Genomic DNA, 18,413 nt, shown 5'->3' with positions numbered 1-18,413 from the left:
CTGCCCTCCACTAAAACAAGTGAGATGAAAATACCCTGGCAGCAATAGTGGTCTTCAAAGTAAAGAGCTACTGGTAAAGGTAATGACTGGCTAGGAAGGGGCTTCAGCAGAAAGTCATCAGTACAGCAACTTCCAAATCACAGGAAATGTGAGAAACGTAACTTCCCTCCACTGAGAACATTATTGGTTCCTGAAAAGAGTAATATGGAAAGACTCTCTGGGAGACCGGAGCTAGGACATCCCTTCCAGACTGCTGTTCCTTAATTCTATCAAACCCCATGTAGGCACTCTGTTCTTCAGATTTAAAAGGACTTTAATTCAGTTTAGCTCAATTTTCTTCTATGGGTTGCTTTAATTTGGAAGAACTGTGTCCATTCAAGGCTAATGTGATTTAATGAATTCATGCTAAACTCACAATTTAAGTTAATTTGGATTAATTTTCCCAACTGTTCCTCAGCAGACAACCCTTAAGACGTAGTAGAAATGGCAAAGAAATCATGAGCACTTCAGTCCTACTTGTGATTCAGTTCTAAGCTGGAAAGTAGATTTTCTGGCTGCAGAAGGCCTGAAGAAACATCTGGCCATGACTAACATGCCTCTCCCTGGAGAGGTGCTGAGGAGGGTGCAAGGTCCCAGGCCTAGTGTCTCGACTGTTCTCTGGTGTTTTCCTTCCCTACCTTGGAGGCCAAGCAGAGCAGCCTGGTGATATCCTTGTTTGGAAGGAGTGTTAGTGCTGTCCCACGGGAAGGTGGGCTCTGGGACAATCTGTTCTGAAAGGTGGAGTTGGGTTTGCTTTGTAAGTAGCATTTTGCAGTAGATCAAGGGGAGTGAGGGCTGTTTGGCTGCATGCTAAGGAGCTACCTGCATGTAGAAACAAATACCTTCTTTTAATTCCCTGAACTGCACTCCATTGCTTATGCTTGCCAGTTTCTAGGAAAGAAAACGTGTTTCTCTGTAATGCTTCTCTAAGGGGTTTACAGCTCAGCTGCGATGGGAGGTGTTATTTCTGTCACTGCTATTAGTTGGCGCATCTTTATTTGCCTCTTTCCGGCAGGCATATCGTGAGTGGGAAATCTGTGAGCCCTAATCTGCCGGGCTTTGGAAGGTGCACGAAGGGTCACTGCTGGCAGCCCCGGCCGTAGAGGGCAGCGGCGGGAGGATTTAGCGGTGTCGAGCACGGAGCACGGCTGCTGCGGGAAGGGACCGTGCTGCCGCGGCTCTGCACGTTGCCATGGAAACAAAGCTGGATCCTTAATCGGGATGCGTGTGGACGTGAACCCACTGTCTGCTGTCCTTTTGGCCTCACCTCCTGCTGCCCCAGTCCCAGCGTGGTTGTGACTGCCCTGTGCCAAGTGGGTGGGAGGGGAGCTGGTGCGGAGGGACCCTGTGGGGCTGAGGGTGCAGGAGAAGGGTCCAAGGAGAAAACGTTAAAGTTGTTCCCTGGGTCCTGGTAGTGGAAAACACCTCTGCTGAGGTGGTGGGGGCAAAAGGGAGCCTAAGGAGCAGGCAGCGAGGGTAAGTCTCCCATGGGAGCTGTGGTGGGAAGCACTCTGAAATATTGGGGTGCCGAGACACTGCAGGAAGGGAGTGAGTCTTGAGAAGGTCATTGCTACGTGGCATGATGTGTGGACCCTTAGGTAGCACCCAACAGGCTAGCTCGAAGAATGGTACAACTGTAGCATCACAAACTTAACTCAGGGACCACACAAACCACTTTCCAGCTTCAATGACCCAAGGTAATACTTCTGCAAGCTGTTGCTGTGCCTTACGGTCTTTCCAGGTTGTTCAGGTTAGCTCTGGCATTTCTGAGGTAGGGATGTGGCATTATACAATACAGGCATGGTTTTGAGAGGTCTGAAAATGTGAGGAGGCTGTTGCTGAGGAATTAAAGCAATTGCATAGTGCACTTAAAATGAGCTTATACAAAAATGGGTGAGCAAAGAGATCTCACTTACTGTATTCCCTCTGCACTGTATCAGTTGAGAAGAAAAATTTGCTAAATGAAAATCTTTTCAGTTGTAATACCTAGCTCATTCAATACCTAGAGGGGAGCATTTCAGGGAAACCTAGAAGCTGTAACAAAAGCTCTTGACACCTCAAGAGTAATCTGCCTTCTGAGTCCATAAAGACTGCAGGGTAACTGATAAACTCTGAAGAGGTGGTTTGGTGCAAGCAGTAGGATCGAAGGTGTTTCCCACTTGCAGTCCTGAAAAAATCCCCTACCAAGCTTCACCATCAGTGGAACTGTTTTATGTCTGCTGTCCATATCCCAGCAGGAAGGATTATGACCAGCCTGCTTAAAGTCCTCCTGATGCTTCTGTCTGAAATGCTGTTCATGTTAAGTTTAGACTGTAAACTTGCACAGCATCACTGTACACTGTTAAACTGCTGCTGTCAGGGTTCCCAGAGGGCTGAGGACTTCCTTTGTCCAAGACACACAACTGACCTTGTGTAAGGAAGCAAACTGCCCTGAGAAGGATTGAGTCCAAGACTGGGAGAGCTTGTATTATTAATCTCTGTTGAAGCAGACATGCTGCTGCTTATGGAGTGCAATGAAAATCTTCTGGGCACCCAACAATTGATGCATAGCAATGAAACACAGAAATTACCAATGGGCTGTGCGACCGCCCCCCAGAAGACAGCTGAAGGGGAATGCACAGCCCATGGAAAGCTCCCTTTAAAAAAAGATTTAGGATCCTCAGCCCTTTATATAGGGATGGAATATGTACATTGTAAAACATACAAATATGTAAAAATATTGCATACTTTTCCTTCCTTGGATATTCCTTCCTTCCTTCCTAGAATTACAGTATAAAGAGAGATTCCGTAGGAAGGCCAGTGAGGGATATGTGGAAAGGCCATGTTTTTCCACTGATGAATGGAGGTTTGTCCATAGCCCACTGCTGAATACACAGGGAGCCTGAGCATATTTTCACTTCCATTTAGAGAGTACGATGGCACTATGAAGTTAGTGGGATTAGCCTGAGGAGCAAAAGCACAGAGATTCACTGTCAGCCCTTAGAAACTGCTGGGTAGCATAACAAGAGCAGTTGGACACCAAATGAGCTGTAGAACACTGGGTTGATATTTTCCATGTGGTGTGCTTCATTCACTGAGCTTGCCCAGTCTGCAAGGCTGCATGCCTTGAAGAGCACTGACACCAAGATAATAAATGTACATAGTTCTTCAACTCTGCTCCTTCTGCTCTTAGCACATAGAAGACGAGAACATCCTCTGAGATAAAGGGTGCACAGCTACTGCTGCAGGCTCCTACACAGTCCAGACCAATGCCTAGTGTAGGAATGCGCACATCCTGAAGGCAGTGAGATAATGAAAAGGTTGAGCTCCTTGCACTAGCCACCACTCTTGAAGGAAATTTTTTTCATCTCAGTGCTTCTCAGGAGGAGATATTCAGGCTTTATATGAAAAAGAGAAAAGGCACTTCCTACTAGCAAAAAAAAATTTTCTGGAAGCTAGATGACCAGAGCGATGACTTTCAGAATTGCTTAGCTGTACCCTGAAATAAACCTTCCTGTGGCTAAACCCTTGCCACAAACATTCCCTCTTATGACCTACCTAAAGAAAAGACAATTTTGGTTTTGTTTCATTTTTGGTCATTTATTTTTTTATTTTTTTTAACCCAGATCTTCCCAGTGTATATTAATTATGTGACTACTTGCCTTCATGGAAGGTGAGTCCTGAAGGACTGTATTTTTTTGGGAAGAATAAGGTCTCTTAAAACCAAGTCTTGAGTGTTATCACCCACAGTTTGAAGGCATGCAAGCTGTCTTCCTCTGGGCTGTGGCCAAGGCTGTGTAGTGAAGCAGCCTGTGTAAACCCTGGCTTCTCTCTGAGAACACTAACCAGAGGCTTAATTAGCTCTGAACGCATATGTGGTGATGCAGACACTGCTCTTCAGTAGGTCTGAGCTGCACCATCACCCGATTTCATAGGGATCATTGTCAGATGCTAATCCACTTTGGGTGCTGCCAGCCTGAGCTGGAGTGTAGCTGGCATACTGACAGTTTGCCTGTCTTGAGACATCCTGCATGTGATTGCCTTTGTACACATGGACATGTATATGTCTATATACACACACACCTGCATGCAGAGAGAAACCTGGAGTGCAGGAAGACAGAAAATGAGTTGGAGTGATACAAAGTGGAAGGAAAGACAAAACACCACAGCCTGTGGTTCTTCCCTTGCAGCTAGTGCAGTGCTGGACATGACTTTTTGTTTTCTGCCCTCATATGGTCCTTTGTTCATGGTTTGTCACAGGCCCTGGCCAGGCGATGTTCGGACTGAATAGCTCATTTCTCCCCTGCTTGCTCTAGCCCCTGATGATGCTTCCATCTACGTCCCACTCCCCCATTGTGCCAGAGTGTGTGATTAAGAAAGAGGACAGACAGGAGATGCAGGAAAACAAGATGCATCAGCTTTGCCTTTGAGTCAGTCAAAGAGCTATTTCTATACCTAACACATCTCACTCTGGCTTTTATTCTCTTAGATGCTTTTGTTACTCTTATTATTAATGACCAGCAGAGGCAAATTCTTTTGCTGCTCGATCATTCCCTTTCTCTGCTGTGCTGATCCTCGACAGAAATCTCAGTGTCTCATGTGCGTGTGTGATCTTGAAAAAGATATGGCAGTTCAGTCTCAGCCTCGGGTTTTGTTTAAAAAAGTACAAAGCCTAATATAGATAGAAAAATTTGAATTCAAGTACAAAAAGTATCTTATTTATTATGCTGCTGCTTTCAAGTTATGTCAAGGGCATATTGAATATATAGGTATATAGATGGCACTTTCTATTAATGTGCAGGTAAGTATAGAAAGAACCTGAATTCAATTATGTGTGCTTTGGCACAGAGTTAAGCTGACTGGAAATGGGCTTCCTGACTTTCATCGTCCAAGCAAAAAAAAGTACAAAACTGAAACTTGTATCACCCTTATTGCAAAGTCAGATGGACCAATTCCCACTTCCAGACCCTCTTCATCAAATCCCAAGGAGTGTAAATGTTCATGTGCTTAGATCATGGAAGTGGATAGAATGGTCCTTACAGCACCAATCACTGTTGCAACCATGAATACTAAGTACTTCAGGAACTGTGGAGAAGATTTCTGCAAGTCTCCTGTGGGCCAGTCTTTTACCAAGAACAACTTCCAGTTCCTTGGAGTTCAGAAATGGCTGTTCTGTCAATAGGGAGTTTGCCACAATTTCAGTCTCAGTCTCATAACAACAAGAGCCCTGAAAAACAGCTATTAATCATCAGGGCAAAGAAAAGGAATGGAAGAGCTCTGATCCCAAACAAAAATAATAGAAAAAAAAAATGCAGCAGCTGTGGATTTGGCAGAAGATCCTGCATATGTTTGGATGGGCATGTGTACATGCAGGAGACTTCATGTACTTGTGTTTTTATCTGTAAAGCTCTAGAAAACCTCTTACTGAGTTTTTGAGACTTAATAAATGGGAGCTCAAGAAGATTTGAGAAGGGAGCTTCTTTTCAGTCTAGTATCTGTGTAAATAACTCCATTGGTCTCAGAGTTTCCAGTGGGGATGAGGAGAATCAATAGTCGTTTAAAACTTTGTGAATCAATTTGATAAGCAAGACAGACATGACAGCAGCTTCCCAACAGGGGCACTCCTCAGTGGTTGATCAGGAAGGAGAGTGGGTAGAGAGAAGGTAGGTGCTGTTTTCATTCCTCCTGGAGCACAAGAAGTAACTAACTATGGCCAATGCAAGCTCTAATGGGGATCAGGTCTTTCAAGCATTTTGAAATCCCTATTGATTGTTTCAGCCAAGGACTCTCACAACACGCTTCAGTGATACCAGTAGCTTTCCAGAGCAGGGGCTTAATCCAGAGGCCTGGTCCATTAGGTCAGGAACCCATCTTCTCCTCAGACCTGCAGAGTTCCCAGCTAGATCTAATACCAGAATAAGGGTCACCAGGATGGTGCAGGCTGGGATTTGAACTAGTTAGCTCTCCTGATTTGGCAACTCTACTGGACATGAGCTGGAGTTTCCACACAGTGCTGATGAACAGATGCCTTAGGGCCAGTGCATGGTTTCTGTGCCTCCCGTTGCCTGGTGCAGACATACACATTCTGTGCTACTGAGACAGCTGCATGTCAGCAACATGTCCAAACAAAAATGGACCAGAGTACTGTTTCTTCATTTTATGCCCAGATTATTTCATCCTGTTCTGAAAGTATAAGGCAGGGGGTAAAATCCCTCTTAAAATAAAACCACACAGAGCTGCCTTCTTGCCCGGTATACAGAGCAATGATTTGACATTCCTCCTGTTCCAGCCCTTGCTGTAAAACACAGGTTGGAGTGAGCTGAGGTGAGTCAGGTTTGGGAGAGCTCAAGGCAAGAAGGAATTGTACTCTGAGCAAGTAGCACCTCCTTTCCAAAGTGATGGAATCTGATCAGGAGGGTGTGATGGAGGGAATTGTGGATATTGACGGACTCAGAAAGCTGTGAGTATGAAATGGCTGAATGCTTACTCCGAGGCTCAGGAGGAGAAAACGTGGGCTCACTTCTTTCTGAGTGGCCCCTCAGTCCCTCTCCCCTTCCCGAGCATCTCCGCAGTCCCAGCACGCTGTCGGGGGATGAGCCACGCGCTGTGATTTGGGTAGTGGCGTCCAGCCCCAGTTTTCGCAGCTCCTATACGACGGGCCGTGCCGTGCGGTGCCGTGCGGTGCCGTGCCGTGCCGTGCCGTGCGGTGCCCGTGCGGTGCCGTGCCATGCCGTGCCGTGCCGTGCGGTGCCGTGCGGTGCCGTGCCATGCCGTGCCGTGCGGTGCCGGTGCCGTGCCGTGCGCGGTGCGGCCGTGCCGTGCCGTGCCGGGCCGTGCGGTGCGGTGCCGTGCCGTGCGGTGCCGGGCCGTGCCGTGCGGTGCGGTGCGGTGCCGGGCCGTGCGGCGCCGTGCCGGGCCGGGCCGTGCCGTGCGGTGCGGTGCGGTGCCGTGCCGTGCGGTGCGGTGCGGTGCGGTGCGGTGCGGTGCCGGGCCGGGCCGTGCCGTGCGGTGCCGTGCCGTGCGGTGCCGGGCTGTGCGGTGCGGTGCGGTGCGGTGCGGTGCGGTGCGGTGCGGTGCGGTGCCGTACCGGGCCGGGCCGTGCCGTGCGGTGCCGTGCGGTGCCGTGCCGTACCGGGCCGGGCCGTGCCGTGCGGTGCCGTGCCGTGCCGCAGCGCTGGCGGGCGCGGTGCGGTGCCTCCCGGCGGCATGCCGGCGATCGGAGCTTGCGGCCGCGGCGGCATTTCGTGTGCGCTGTTGCCAGGGAAACTGCTCTGCCGAACTGGGACCAGAGCGGTGGGGCAGAACAGGTTTCCACCTCTCTCTCTCTCTTTTTTTTTTTTTTTTTTTTTTTTTTAATTTATTTTTCCTTTGGGGTATACTCAGAACATCAATAATGACTCTCTTAGAGAAGAGGCAGCCAGGTATGAGGTAGTGGGAAATGTGGAGTCCGTGCAATCTAGTTAGAACTCAGCTCTTGGTTTTGTCCACTTGCTAGAGCTCTCCTGTTTTAAGTGAGTGTTTTGCTTTTCCTTCGAGTAACAGAATCGCCTATTTACTGCTGTCCAGGATGGATGAGGCTGAAGCCTTTTATTGCTCCTTGCCTTAAGGAAAGCAGAGGGCACATCTACACAGACTTTGCCTTCAGCTGCTTGCTCATTTGTACTCTAAGGCAAGCCAACTCTGATCCAAAGGGTATGAAAGTTATATCAATGCATTACAAATTATCTAAACTGGTTAATAATGCCAGCCTATGAGAACAGATGAAGCCCTGGCACAGTATTACTTTAAACTGACTACCTTACTTCAGCTGTGGTCAGTCCGTCTTAGAGCATAGGCAGAGCCAACTTCACTCTGCCCATAAAGGCTGACTAGACCTTGGCATCATCAGGACTGCAGCTGCCATCTGTTAGGACAGGGAAAACAACTAACAGCTTAGCCTGCAGAAGGTTAATGATTAAATAAGCAAGACAGAATTTGAGAGAAAAGGGGTATCACTACTTTATGAGACAGAAGAGGAATAGAGGCACTTAACAGACATGCTCTGACCTGTCCACAGCTGGACCATGGTGAGAAGATATCTTAAGCTCCTGAGAGGCTCAGGGGACATTGGATGCAATGCTGAACTTCGAGGAGTTATCTAAATTGACTCTGTGAACATTTGGAGGTTCAGCTTATATTAAGGTTTGCTCATAATAAGAAACCAAAGGTATACTTGATGAAATGGAAGAGCAGTTAATTTAGAAATGATTAAAAGAAATAGTATTTCACCCAGGATAGTTGATTTGAGAAATTTATTCAATGACATCTTGCCAAACACTGTGACTGGACTTTTTTAAAAGTGCTGGATAGTTTTATGGCTGCTATTGATTAATAAGGCTATACCAATGACATCCCATTCAGCTTACAGTCAAAATTCAGTCCTTAGTCTGGAGGGTAAGACAGCCAGGAAAGAAGAGCCAGGCAAACACCATGATGTAATTGGAAGGATGAGTAATGGGGCAGTCTGACTTTCATCTGTTTTGGGCTGGCAATGTCAAGATATTAAGCCAACCTAGTGGGCTTCTCTGAGTTGGGACAGGGAAACTGGTCCTGGGCTGTCTGAATTGCCAGCATGGCATAATGTCACCTGGTGGGCGGAATCTACCCAGCGTGGCCAGTGGTCTAATCCATCCATGTACTCTCATCAAACAAGGAAATACACACCTACAGAGGTGAAAATGGAAATGTAACAATCCTGGTGGGAAAACTGTTTATCCTGGCAGCTTGCTAACTGCTGTTTCTCCTCTGTGGAAAAATGCTGTTGTCTATGTATGATGCCCTAAGAAGCTGGTACAGCATACCATCATATATTAGCCTGCTTTTACCTGTCATTGTTTATAAAAATCACAAATGTCACCCTCTCTTTAGCCAAACAACTGAATTTCTCTGGATTGTATATGTCAGACAATGGCCTTGGTATGTCTGACTCTTTCATCTTTTTTATTAACTGCATGTGGTATGGAGGGAAACAATACCCAAGATCAAGATTACAGAATCTAGGTTATCTTGTGTTTCCTCTGTTGCAAAGTCTTTTGAATGAATTATTTCTGCAGAACCTTAAGTGGAAAGTGGAAATCACTTAGTTGTTTTCAGCCCTTGAGTCATCTTTAATTGGAGACCTTTTTATTGCAGCTCTCAGGAACTCCTTGGTGCTGGAGCACTTGGACTGTTGCCCCTGGGTTAGGGCTCTGCAGCAGATCTGTTTCCACTGCTACAGAGAGATTAATGTCCAATCCATGACTGGGATCTGTGTATACAATGATATTTATATGTGTAGTTACTGTCATTATACATGTGAATTTGGTATATTTGTTATCATTTACCAGGGTAACAAAATTGAATTGTGCTAACAACTCTAGATTCTTTGTCGCAATTAGTAGCCATCAGGAATTGTGGCTTCCAGAGAAGACCTAGAGAGTTGACAACCATTCTCCTAATTAATTTATCACAGTATATCCTGTCTTCTATCAGCAGAGACACTGAACTGGGTCTCTTGCTACCACTCATCCACCAATTTCCGTAACCATCATGTCTGAGCTATGTATCCTTCTGTCAAATAAGTCTAGTGTGTTCAGTAATTATTGCAAGAACAAGGGAGGGAACTGATAAATGATATGGTTATATAAACCACATTTGTGCATCTAACAAATTTGAACTTCCCACTGATAGTACATTCCCAGGGCAGCTTGCAGGATTTTCACTAAGAACGATTCACTCATCAGTGAATCAGAACATGGGAAAAGGATTGCAGGAGGTCATGTGCTGTGCAAGCCAAAATCATTAGTAACCCAGGGAACCTATTTCAGTAAAACACGAAAGTTTTTGAAATCCTATTAAATAGTATCAACTAGGAGAGTCATTAGGAAATGACACAATCCAACGTGCTCCAACTGTATGTTGAGTAGGTTTTGCTGTGAATGTATTTGTGGAAATGTGAGTGTGTATGTGTGTAAGAAGCAGAGATGCTGTTCAAGTGTGAGTGTATATGTGTGTGTGAGATACAGAGATTTTGTTTTAGATGCCAATTCCACCAGGAGGACGTAATATTAGGTCTGTAGTGTCACCATGTTCTCATAGTCCCTAGTGCGAGCATTCAAGAAAGGACTCACACAGCATGATACAGCACGTAATATAAAAGCCAGAGTTTTATTGTATTGAGTTGTTGAAAACTAAATAAAAAAATTAAATTTGGAGAGAAAAAACCAAACAGACAGAAGATCCTGACTGTAGGCTAGCCTGAGGCAGTAATGGATTTGTGGTAAGATAAACAGAAGTAAATGAACACTTAAGCAACAAAGATCCTGATTTCCTGTCAGATATGTTATAACAAACGGGACTCAGACATATAGAAAACTTAATTACAAGACGTTGAACTGTTGTGGCATTTTCCATCATGAGCAGTAAAACTCCCAGTGAATCAAGTATCCCACCAGGACAGTAACAAATAGGTACACAGTGGTGGTTCAGTTTTGAAGAAAAGAAATACATAGGTAGGGAAATGAAAGCCTGTGTTGTCCCAGAAGTTATTTGCTGCTAGCTCACTCCTTTTTGCCCCCCTTGCCCCCCCAGTTGTGTGGTAGACAGGACTGAAATCTAAACAAGAGGAAGCCCTGTGTAATCTGGCTGTTGGTTGCAAATCAAGACTAAAGACACATGAACAGCTTTTCTTCTAAATCAGGAAAATGAGAAGAGGACTTTGGACAGTGATAGTGGCCTGAATCATTATGATCTGATAGGATCCCCTCTGCAAGCTGGAAAGGAAGGGCAGACCCCAGTTGTTGAATTATGGCTGCACAGGAAGCTTAATGAAGCAGCAAATGGGGTTAAATACACAGATGTTCCCAAAAGCCTAATAAAAAAAGGGCTACTACCCTGGCAGCACAAACTGTATTTGTTCTGCACGTCTGGAGACAGCAGACTAGGCCATTTTGCAATGACATGGTATATTTCTCAAAATCTGAGAAGCAAACAAGTGCTCTGGACTTGCTCCTTTCTCAAATTCCTTGTGCATAACTTGACACACCTGGCCTTTGTGGGGTCTGGCACTTTGAAGCTAAAGGAGCTTGCCACCAGTAGCAGAAATGTGTTCATGGACCAGCCAGCAGATCATGGAGCACAGAACCAGATTACATTCAGGCTGCACAGAGGAAACATAGCATGATGATCTCCTCACTCGCCAAGTCAGCAGTCAATACCATGGCTCAGTGGAAGGCTGGCCAGTTCCTCAACATGGGCAGACCACTGCAACTGTTTTTGGGGATCTTGCATTCCCCTGCTTTGTGGATATTTCCCAGTCTGCCCCGAGAAGCAGTTTTGCTCTGGATAGTAAGATGCTGTTTGTAAGGCAGTAACTGCATTTGCTTGCCTGGGGAATCTAGAGTGCCTGTTAGGAAGGAACTTGTGAGAAAAGCTCCCTGGGGACCTCTCCTGCCACATCTGAGGTAAATGGCTTGTTAAATGGCCGTGTTTGGTTTCAAATGGTGCAGCTGCAGGAGAACTCCTGGGGGAGTCACCTGCAGCCTTTCCAAGGGTTCACATCTTGGGTGAGGTGTGGGTCAGACCTGGCTTGGCTGCAAGTCTGAAGAACTTAGAAGGGTTGGTGATAGTACTTGGTTGTTCTCTGAACTTTGTCCTGCCTCTGCAAACCCTCTTCCATCCACCTAGGAACTCACTAGCCACCGGTCTCCAAGAGGAGGCTTCATGGTGAGTGTGTTTGCACCTTCACCATGTGCAATCCAGCCTTCTTATTTGAGGGGTTAAACGTGCAGGAGGAGGAGGCAATACTTGTCCCAGCATCGGTAAACTCAGAGCAGATTTTCTGTGGGAAGCCATCTGTCAGCTGGGGAGTGGTGCTGTGTCAATTGATCAGCTCCACCTCCAGTTCAGCTCTGCAAACTACAGATCCCTGACCTTGTAGGGTGACACTGGGGGAGTACTGGGATCTCTGGAAATACTGAGATCCTGTAATGGAGCCTCTGCTCTTTCAGACTCTTTTCAGACAAGGCAGCATCTTGCTGTCTCTTGCAGCAGGTAACTATGGAAAGCCTGAGCTTGCAGGTGAAAGGGCTGTAGGAGAAAGACAAGCTTTTTCCTGTAGCCAGGGGATTGTATTTCACCTGGATGATGTGCAATGTAAGGGACTTCTGATTAAAACTCGACCTATCCCTATCCCAAACTTAAATCTGTCTCTCAGTGGCAATGTTGAACCATGTTTTGGCTGTTTCAAGGTAAAAAAGGTGGAGAGTGTGAAATTTCGTCAGGAGGAAAATAGGAACTTACAGTGTTCTGTAAAAACCTGTAATGTCTGGAAGGGTAAAATACTCCTTTTGGTTTTAGACTATAATAAAGCAATAATGATTCTATAGGGTATATGTGTGTAAAAATGGTAAAACCTTCTTAGATTTAGCTCCTAATTTAAAAACTTTCACTGTGACACCACAGTGAAGTCAAATTCATGCTCTGTCTGATAGCCCCGCTGTTCTGTATCTGTTCAGCTCCTTCTCTTTTTCCTTGACTTTCCATCAGGCATGCCCAAAAACAAGGTTGGGAAGAAAATTGTGGCTTTTGGACATTTTTCTTAGTTCGCTTTTTGTCCCCCCAAAAAGGTGGTGACTGAGATTTCTATCCTGCTCTATCAGCAATTTCTCCTGATTAATTATGAGAGGGACACTTTCTTCTATACTGTTGTCTGTCCTTCCTTCTTCACCCCTCTCTGAGTGCTGAGTTGGTTAGGGAATGAAGAACATTTGGCTAGCCTAACTATTGGGGTGATTAAGTGCCAAGAGACATCTTGGCAAACCAAAATCTGGACTGGCTTGCACCTCCTTAATGCTCTCATTTTGAATATAAGTTGCCTCTTCTTGCTGCTTCTGTAATAGAAGTGCCAACAGTTGCTCAAGAGCAATTATTGCATGCACAGCCAAGTGGCCTGTGCTGTTTGATTTAAGGTGGGGTGCTTACATTTCTCAGTGGAGCGGAATTGTTTTGCTGGGTTGTGATAAAGCTGTCTATTTGGTGTATTGATTTTTGATGTTCTGATACACTCTTGTTAGTGAAGAGCTCCGAATTTTCTCCCCAAGTCTTTTGGGGCTGAATTCCCTTCAACAGTTAGGCGGTGCACTCATGTGGAACGAACTGTCAGCAGGCATTTTAGCTTGACCCTGTTTAAATCACCAAGAGGGCATTACTTCCTGCACCTCACTGTCATGCCTACTAACTCCTGAGAGTGTATGTATGCAGCCTCAAAACACTAGTGGATTTACCATCTAGTGTCCCCTATTTGTCACTGAGGAAGTAACCGGACAAGACTTCCAGACGCTGTGTGTCAAATGTTCCTGTAATTCAATAACCAGGCCCTTCAGATCTTGGACTGTCTGCTAGAAATGGTGAAAAATTGCAGTCAGTTCAGAGGCTGTTATGCATAAGTATAGAAAGGCTCCTTCTGAATTTAATATAAAAATAAATACTAGTCATTGGTGTCACTGTCTTGCCTTTTCATGTTGCAGTAAGGCTGAGTCTTCGCATTCTACCATTCAGTTTGCTACAAGTGGCTTTCAAAGGCACTGTGCAATGAAGGGTGTTGGAGATGCTTGTTCAGGCTTTTTTTTGAATTCTGGCAGATTCTGTGACAATAGTTTGATTTTTTTCCTCTGTCTTTTCTAATTTTCTGCATAAGCTTCAAAGACACAAAGTATCTCTTTATTAGAAGAGTAAGTTCTTTTCATGAGTGTAGGAACCCAGAGTGCCGAGAATATTTCTCTGCCTGTTTTTAAGGGTTCTTTCACATGAGCACAGTTCTGAGAGAAGGGGCTGAATTCCAGTGATAAAAAGTGTGAGATGTTTTCCATGTATTAAGTGGCTCCAGTTGCTGCTCCTGTTTTTTTTTTTTTAACTTAACTTGTCTTCAGTTTGTTGCTGTCGTCTTTTCCTCTTTCTTTTTGCATACACTTATTTTTCCACTAAGCAAAGAGCAGCCCTAAGAGAACTTTCACATTGTGGGTGGTGAGCTGTAATGGAGGAAGTTTAATCACCAAACCTCGTAATAAAGGCATGGGGATCTGGGAGCAAGGACTCTTTCGTATAGGATGTGACCTGTAGGGAGCTCAGGGAAGAGAAACAAACAGCTTAAGACTGGGTATGGGATCAGACCTTTTTTTTTTTTTTGGTAATTGCTGAGCTATAGCATATTTTGTCAATATAGAAAATGGCTATAGGTAATCAAAACCAAGATTAAAGCATGAATGGATGATTGATTAACTGCATCCCTGCTGAAAAACAGCTTTACCTGCCAGGCTGTAGGAGACTTAATTTGGTAGAGAGCTGTTCTAAATCTGACTATCTTGAGGTAATGTCTTGAGGCACAATGAGTTTTCCCAGGTCTCAAACTCCTGAGTACGTCCTTTTGTATCTCTGGTCCAGTTTTCCAGGGTTATTAAAAGAAGGTGGGGCTGTTCTCATTCCTAAAAGCGGTGCTTGGATTTGGAGAACTTTCTTATTATAATGGAAATCTCTACACAGAGAGATACAATTTAATTCTGCTTTTTTTTTTGTTTTGTTTGATTTGGTTTGGTTTTTTCTTTTTTATTTTAAAATATGTGGTTGGGTTTTTATGATCTAATCCTACTCCACAAAAGTCAGCAGGAGCTTGCAATTGATTTTAAAAGATAGAAGATAAATCCCTAAGAGAGCATATTGGCAAATACTTTTTTCCATTCCTTTCCTTCATGAATTGGGCAAAAGCAGGGATTTGCATTTTTCTGGATCTGTCACAAATTGAAAGCCTGGTATCTGGTGAAATCCCAGGACAAAGAAGATGTACACTATGCCATTGGAGGGCTGAGATCTGTATAAAACTCCCTTGGAGTCTTGGAGGTTGTAAAGTGGTACATGTTCTGATTTTTGCAAAGATGAACTTAGCATGGTAGAAGGATCTGAGAGCAACACCAGGAGAAATACTGAGCTGACATTTCTGTAAAACATGGTGTCAACAAACCTGATCATAGTTTAGAAATCTCTTTTTTTATTTTAATGTATTTTATGTTATTCTGAGACTGAGCCTTCACAGTTGTAGAACTCTGTGCTGTTGCTCTCTCTGAGAGGAGCTAGCAGTAGAGATTGTCAGAGCTATTTGTATTCAATGCTTTTGCCTACTCTATTTGTACTTTGGTCTGGATACTCAAACTAGAGTGACTGTCCCAAAAATCAGTATCAAAGCTGCTGTGTATCCTGTTTATGCTACATATAAGGTTATGATAATCCTGTGATTAAAGCTCTTAATTTCATGGAAATATTTTGTACATATTTTGTTTTTCTGTCCTCACTTGTGTACCACTTGTTCTCTGTCTGTTAGAATCAGGCCTAACATTTGAAACCTTTAAGTAATTTTGGCAACCTGCCTTTAAAAATAAAGTAAGGACAGCTGGTCATAAAAAGGGTTTTACTTCTTTCTCACTTGCTTTGCTTAAATTTTAAAAAGTTGAAAATCTTTAAGCTCTGGCCAAGATAGGAAGTAAGATTCTGTGTGCCTACCCCTTTATGCTTGATGGATTGACTAGGAATGCTGTTTATTTCCTTTGACCTATTGTTGTTTTCTTTTTCTCTCTCTTCCTCTCTTTGACTTCCTATTCTAGGATGAGTCATCCATGTTCTTCCAGTTTGGCCCATCAATAGAACAGCAAGCTTCTGTCATGCTCAACATCATGGAAGAATACGACTGGTACATCTTCTCCATTGTCACTACTTACTTCCCTGGTTACCAGGACTTTGTGAACAAGATCCGCAGTACCATTGAGCACAGCTTTGTGGGTTGGGAACTGGAAGAGGTCCTTCTGTTGGACATGTCCCTGGACGACGGGGACTCAAAGATCCAGAACCAGCTCAAGAAGCTCCAAAGCCCTGTTATCCTCCTCTACTGCACAAAGGAAGAGGCCACCTACATTTTTGAGGTGGCCAACTCAGTGGGTCTGACAGGCTATGGTTACACGTGGATCGTGCCCAGCCTGGTGGCAGGGGATACAGACACAGTGCCATCTGAGTTCCCCACCGGGCTCATCTCTGTCTCATATGATGAATGGGACTATGGTCTTCCTGCCAGAGTAAGGGATGGAATAGCCATAATCACCACGGCTGCTTCTGATATGCTGTCTGAACACAGCTTCATCCCTGAGCCCAAGAGCAGCTGTTACAACACCCAGGAGAAAAGGATTTACCAGTCCAACATGCTCAACAGGTAAGGGAAAGAGCTAGGCCAGCCTTACAAAAGGGCGGTCAAAGATGACCTCTGATACCAGAGTATTTCTGCTAGGGCATGTGGTGCTTTGGGGCAGCAGGTGGTGTTGGCCAGAACCTGGGCAAGGGGGGGTGAGCTGAGGGTGGGGCCCATGTTGCTGTGCATCATGAGTGCCAGTGTTGTCACCCCCTTAGAAAGCCTTCATACAACACAGGGGGCACGTGAGCATGAGGAAAAGGGATAATGAAGGCATAGTGCAAAAATTTGAGTGTGCCCCTCAATGCACAAATTTTTGCTTTCATAACAGCACTGAACTTCTTGGAGTGTCTTTGCATGAGCAGGTCTGCAACTCTCAAGTGGGTTCTTGCTGCAAGCAGTGGGAACGTTTGTGTTGATGTCTAGAAGGCACCAGCTTCTGTTCCAGGCACTAGCACTATGTGAACAGGTGTCCCTTATGGGTGATGGTAGTGTAACCTATCTGGAATAGTTTCATGGCAACTGTTGTCTGTACACCAAGTGTCCTTCTGCTGAACTACAGGAGAAAAGGAAGTGTAAAGAGATGTGGAGAACTAGAGATGCAAAAAGAGTTAGAGCCATCAACTCTGCTCAGATCCTCCTTCATCCTCGAAGCCTTTAGAGCCCTTGGATGTCTTAAGAATCTGGTTTACCTCAGAGGAGGGCTTGTGCTGTCACCCTGCTCTTTGGCACTTCATTGGCTGTTGTCTGTTGGGTGTTTTGGGCACCATTCTCTCTTGTGTACCTTAAGCAGAAAGCCTAGTACCTCGGTTGGAACGGCAGGTTTTTCAAAATTGAAAAGGGTATTTAAACACTGAGAAAACCTGTTTGAATAAACATCTTTTTTGTATCCAAAGTCAGATTTTCCTAAGAAACAGTGCTATGACATCTGTTTAAGGGCATAGAGGAAGCTTGTGGTGGAACAACCTCTAGAACAGCGCTCTGATCACTAAATGTTCCTTTTTGTCCCACATGGAGTTTTAGCATGTAGCAAAGCAACCCAGATAATTAGATATGGAATCCAGATGCCCCCTGACCTGCTCAGCTGTCATTGTCCAATGTTTTACACATAAAATCCTTGGATATGTTAGATCCTTTGTGGTGTGACAAGGACAATCCAGGCAGTAGCCATCAGGCCACACCAAGCTCAGTGTCTTTGTTCATTTGTCATGTTGAATCACTGAGCAGTGCAAATGTGATGGATTGGTCTGCATGCTGTGACCCCTTGCTGTCAACTGTCCTAGGCAGATAGGGGTACTAGAGGACAAGAAAGCAGATTATTGCTTTGCCCGAATGCTGGGGACTGTAAGAGAACTTTATTCTTTGGCCCAATAGATTATCCATATTGCTATTTGTTCTTTGTCTCTGTGATCCATTGGCATATTACCAGCTCTTATTGTTTTTACTTCCTCCTCCCTATGCTGTTTTTTTTCTCTATGTAGGCCTTGAAACTACCAAAGGTGCCCAAAGCTTTTATCTCTTTCCTTTCCAGCTAGGCTTAGGGATAAGGGTTTTTTCTGCTGCTCTTTTGAGTCATCACTGGAATGATTAAGCAGGGAAAATATATTTAGAGTATACAAAGTAATGAGAAGTAACATCAAGGCAGGCTTTTGTTCTACCCAAATGAAGAGGGATTTTGGGGGGAGCTCTATTGTGTCTTTTCAGCAGTTATCTAGAAAACAAAACACTCCCTGCTATGTGATGCAGCATTCTGCAGAGACCTTCTGCTAATGAGCTCTGTTGACACTGTATTAGCCTATGCATAACATCATACCCATATAACTACGCTGCTTCAAGGACCCAACACAATCTCTCTGCACAGCACCTTTTTGCATTGTTTAGAAGTCGCCAGCTCAGAGACTCTTCAGTGTAGATGTGACAGTACTGTTGTGCCGTGTAGATATGCCCTGAAGCCTGGGCACCCCACATGAAAGCAGTTCTTGTCACTTTTGAAGATCCTAGCTTTCTTCTCACCTTCATGGCCCAAACCATGCTGTTTCTGCTCCTTTGTCTGCTTTGGCTACAGCATTCACAGGAATGAGTGCCAGTACGTGTAGATACACCCAGCTTAGTTTGGGTACTGACATCAGTCTCACTGAGAAGCAGAGTCAGT

The 18,413-nt window shown here is 44.8% G+C and overlaps 1 protein-coding gene across 4 annotated transcripts in view; it reads left to right on the top strand.

Annotated features, from left to right (window-relative positions):
• Window positions 1-18,413, top strand: part of GRIN2B (glutamate ionotropic receptor NMDA type subunit 2B) — a 240,919-nt gene that overhangs the window by 85,838 nt on the left and 136,668 nt on the right. For all 4 annotated transcript variants that reach the window (XM_019292611.3, XM_039570737.1, XM_039570738.1 and 1 more), the window contains exon 4: window positions 15,687-16,285. In XM_019292611.3, the coding sequence (XP_019148156.1) occupies window positions 15,687-16,285 (599 nt within the window). The remainder of the gene's footprint in view (window positions 1-15,686; window positions 16,286-18,413) is intronic.

The sequence above is a fragment of the Corvus cornix genome, chromosome 1A (genome assembly GCF_000738735.6).
Source record: "Corvus cornix cornix isolate S_Up_H32 chromosome 1A, ASM73873v5, whole genome shotgun sequence".
In the NCBI taxonomy this organism is placed as follows: domain Eukaryota; kingdom Metazoa; phylum Chordata; class Aves; order Passeriformes; family Corvidae; genus Corvus; species Corvus cornix.
The sequence above is the reverse complement of the archived record's forward strand: the minus strand, read 5'-3'. Positions and strand labels throughout refer to the sequence as shown.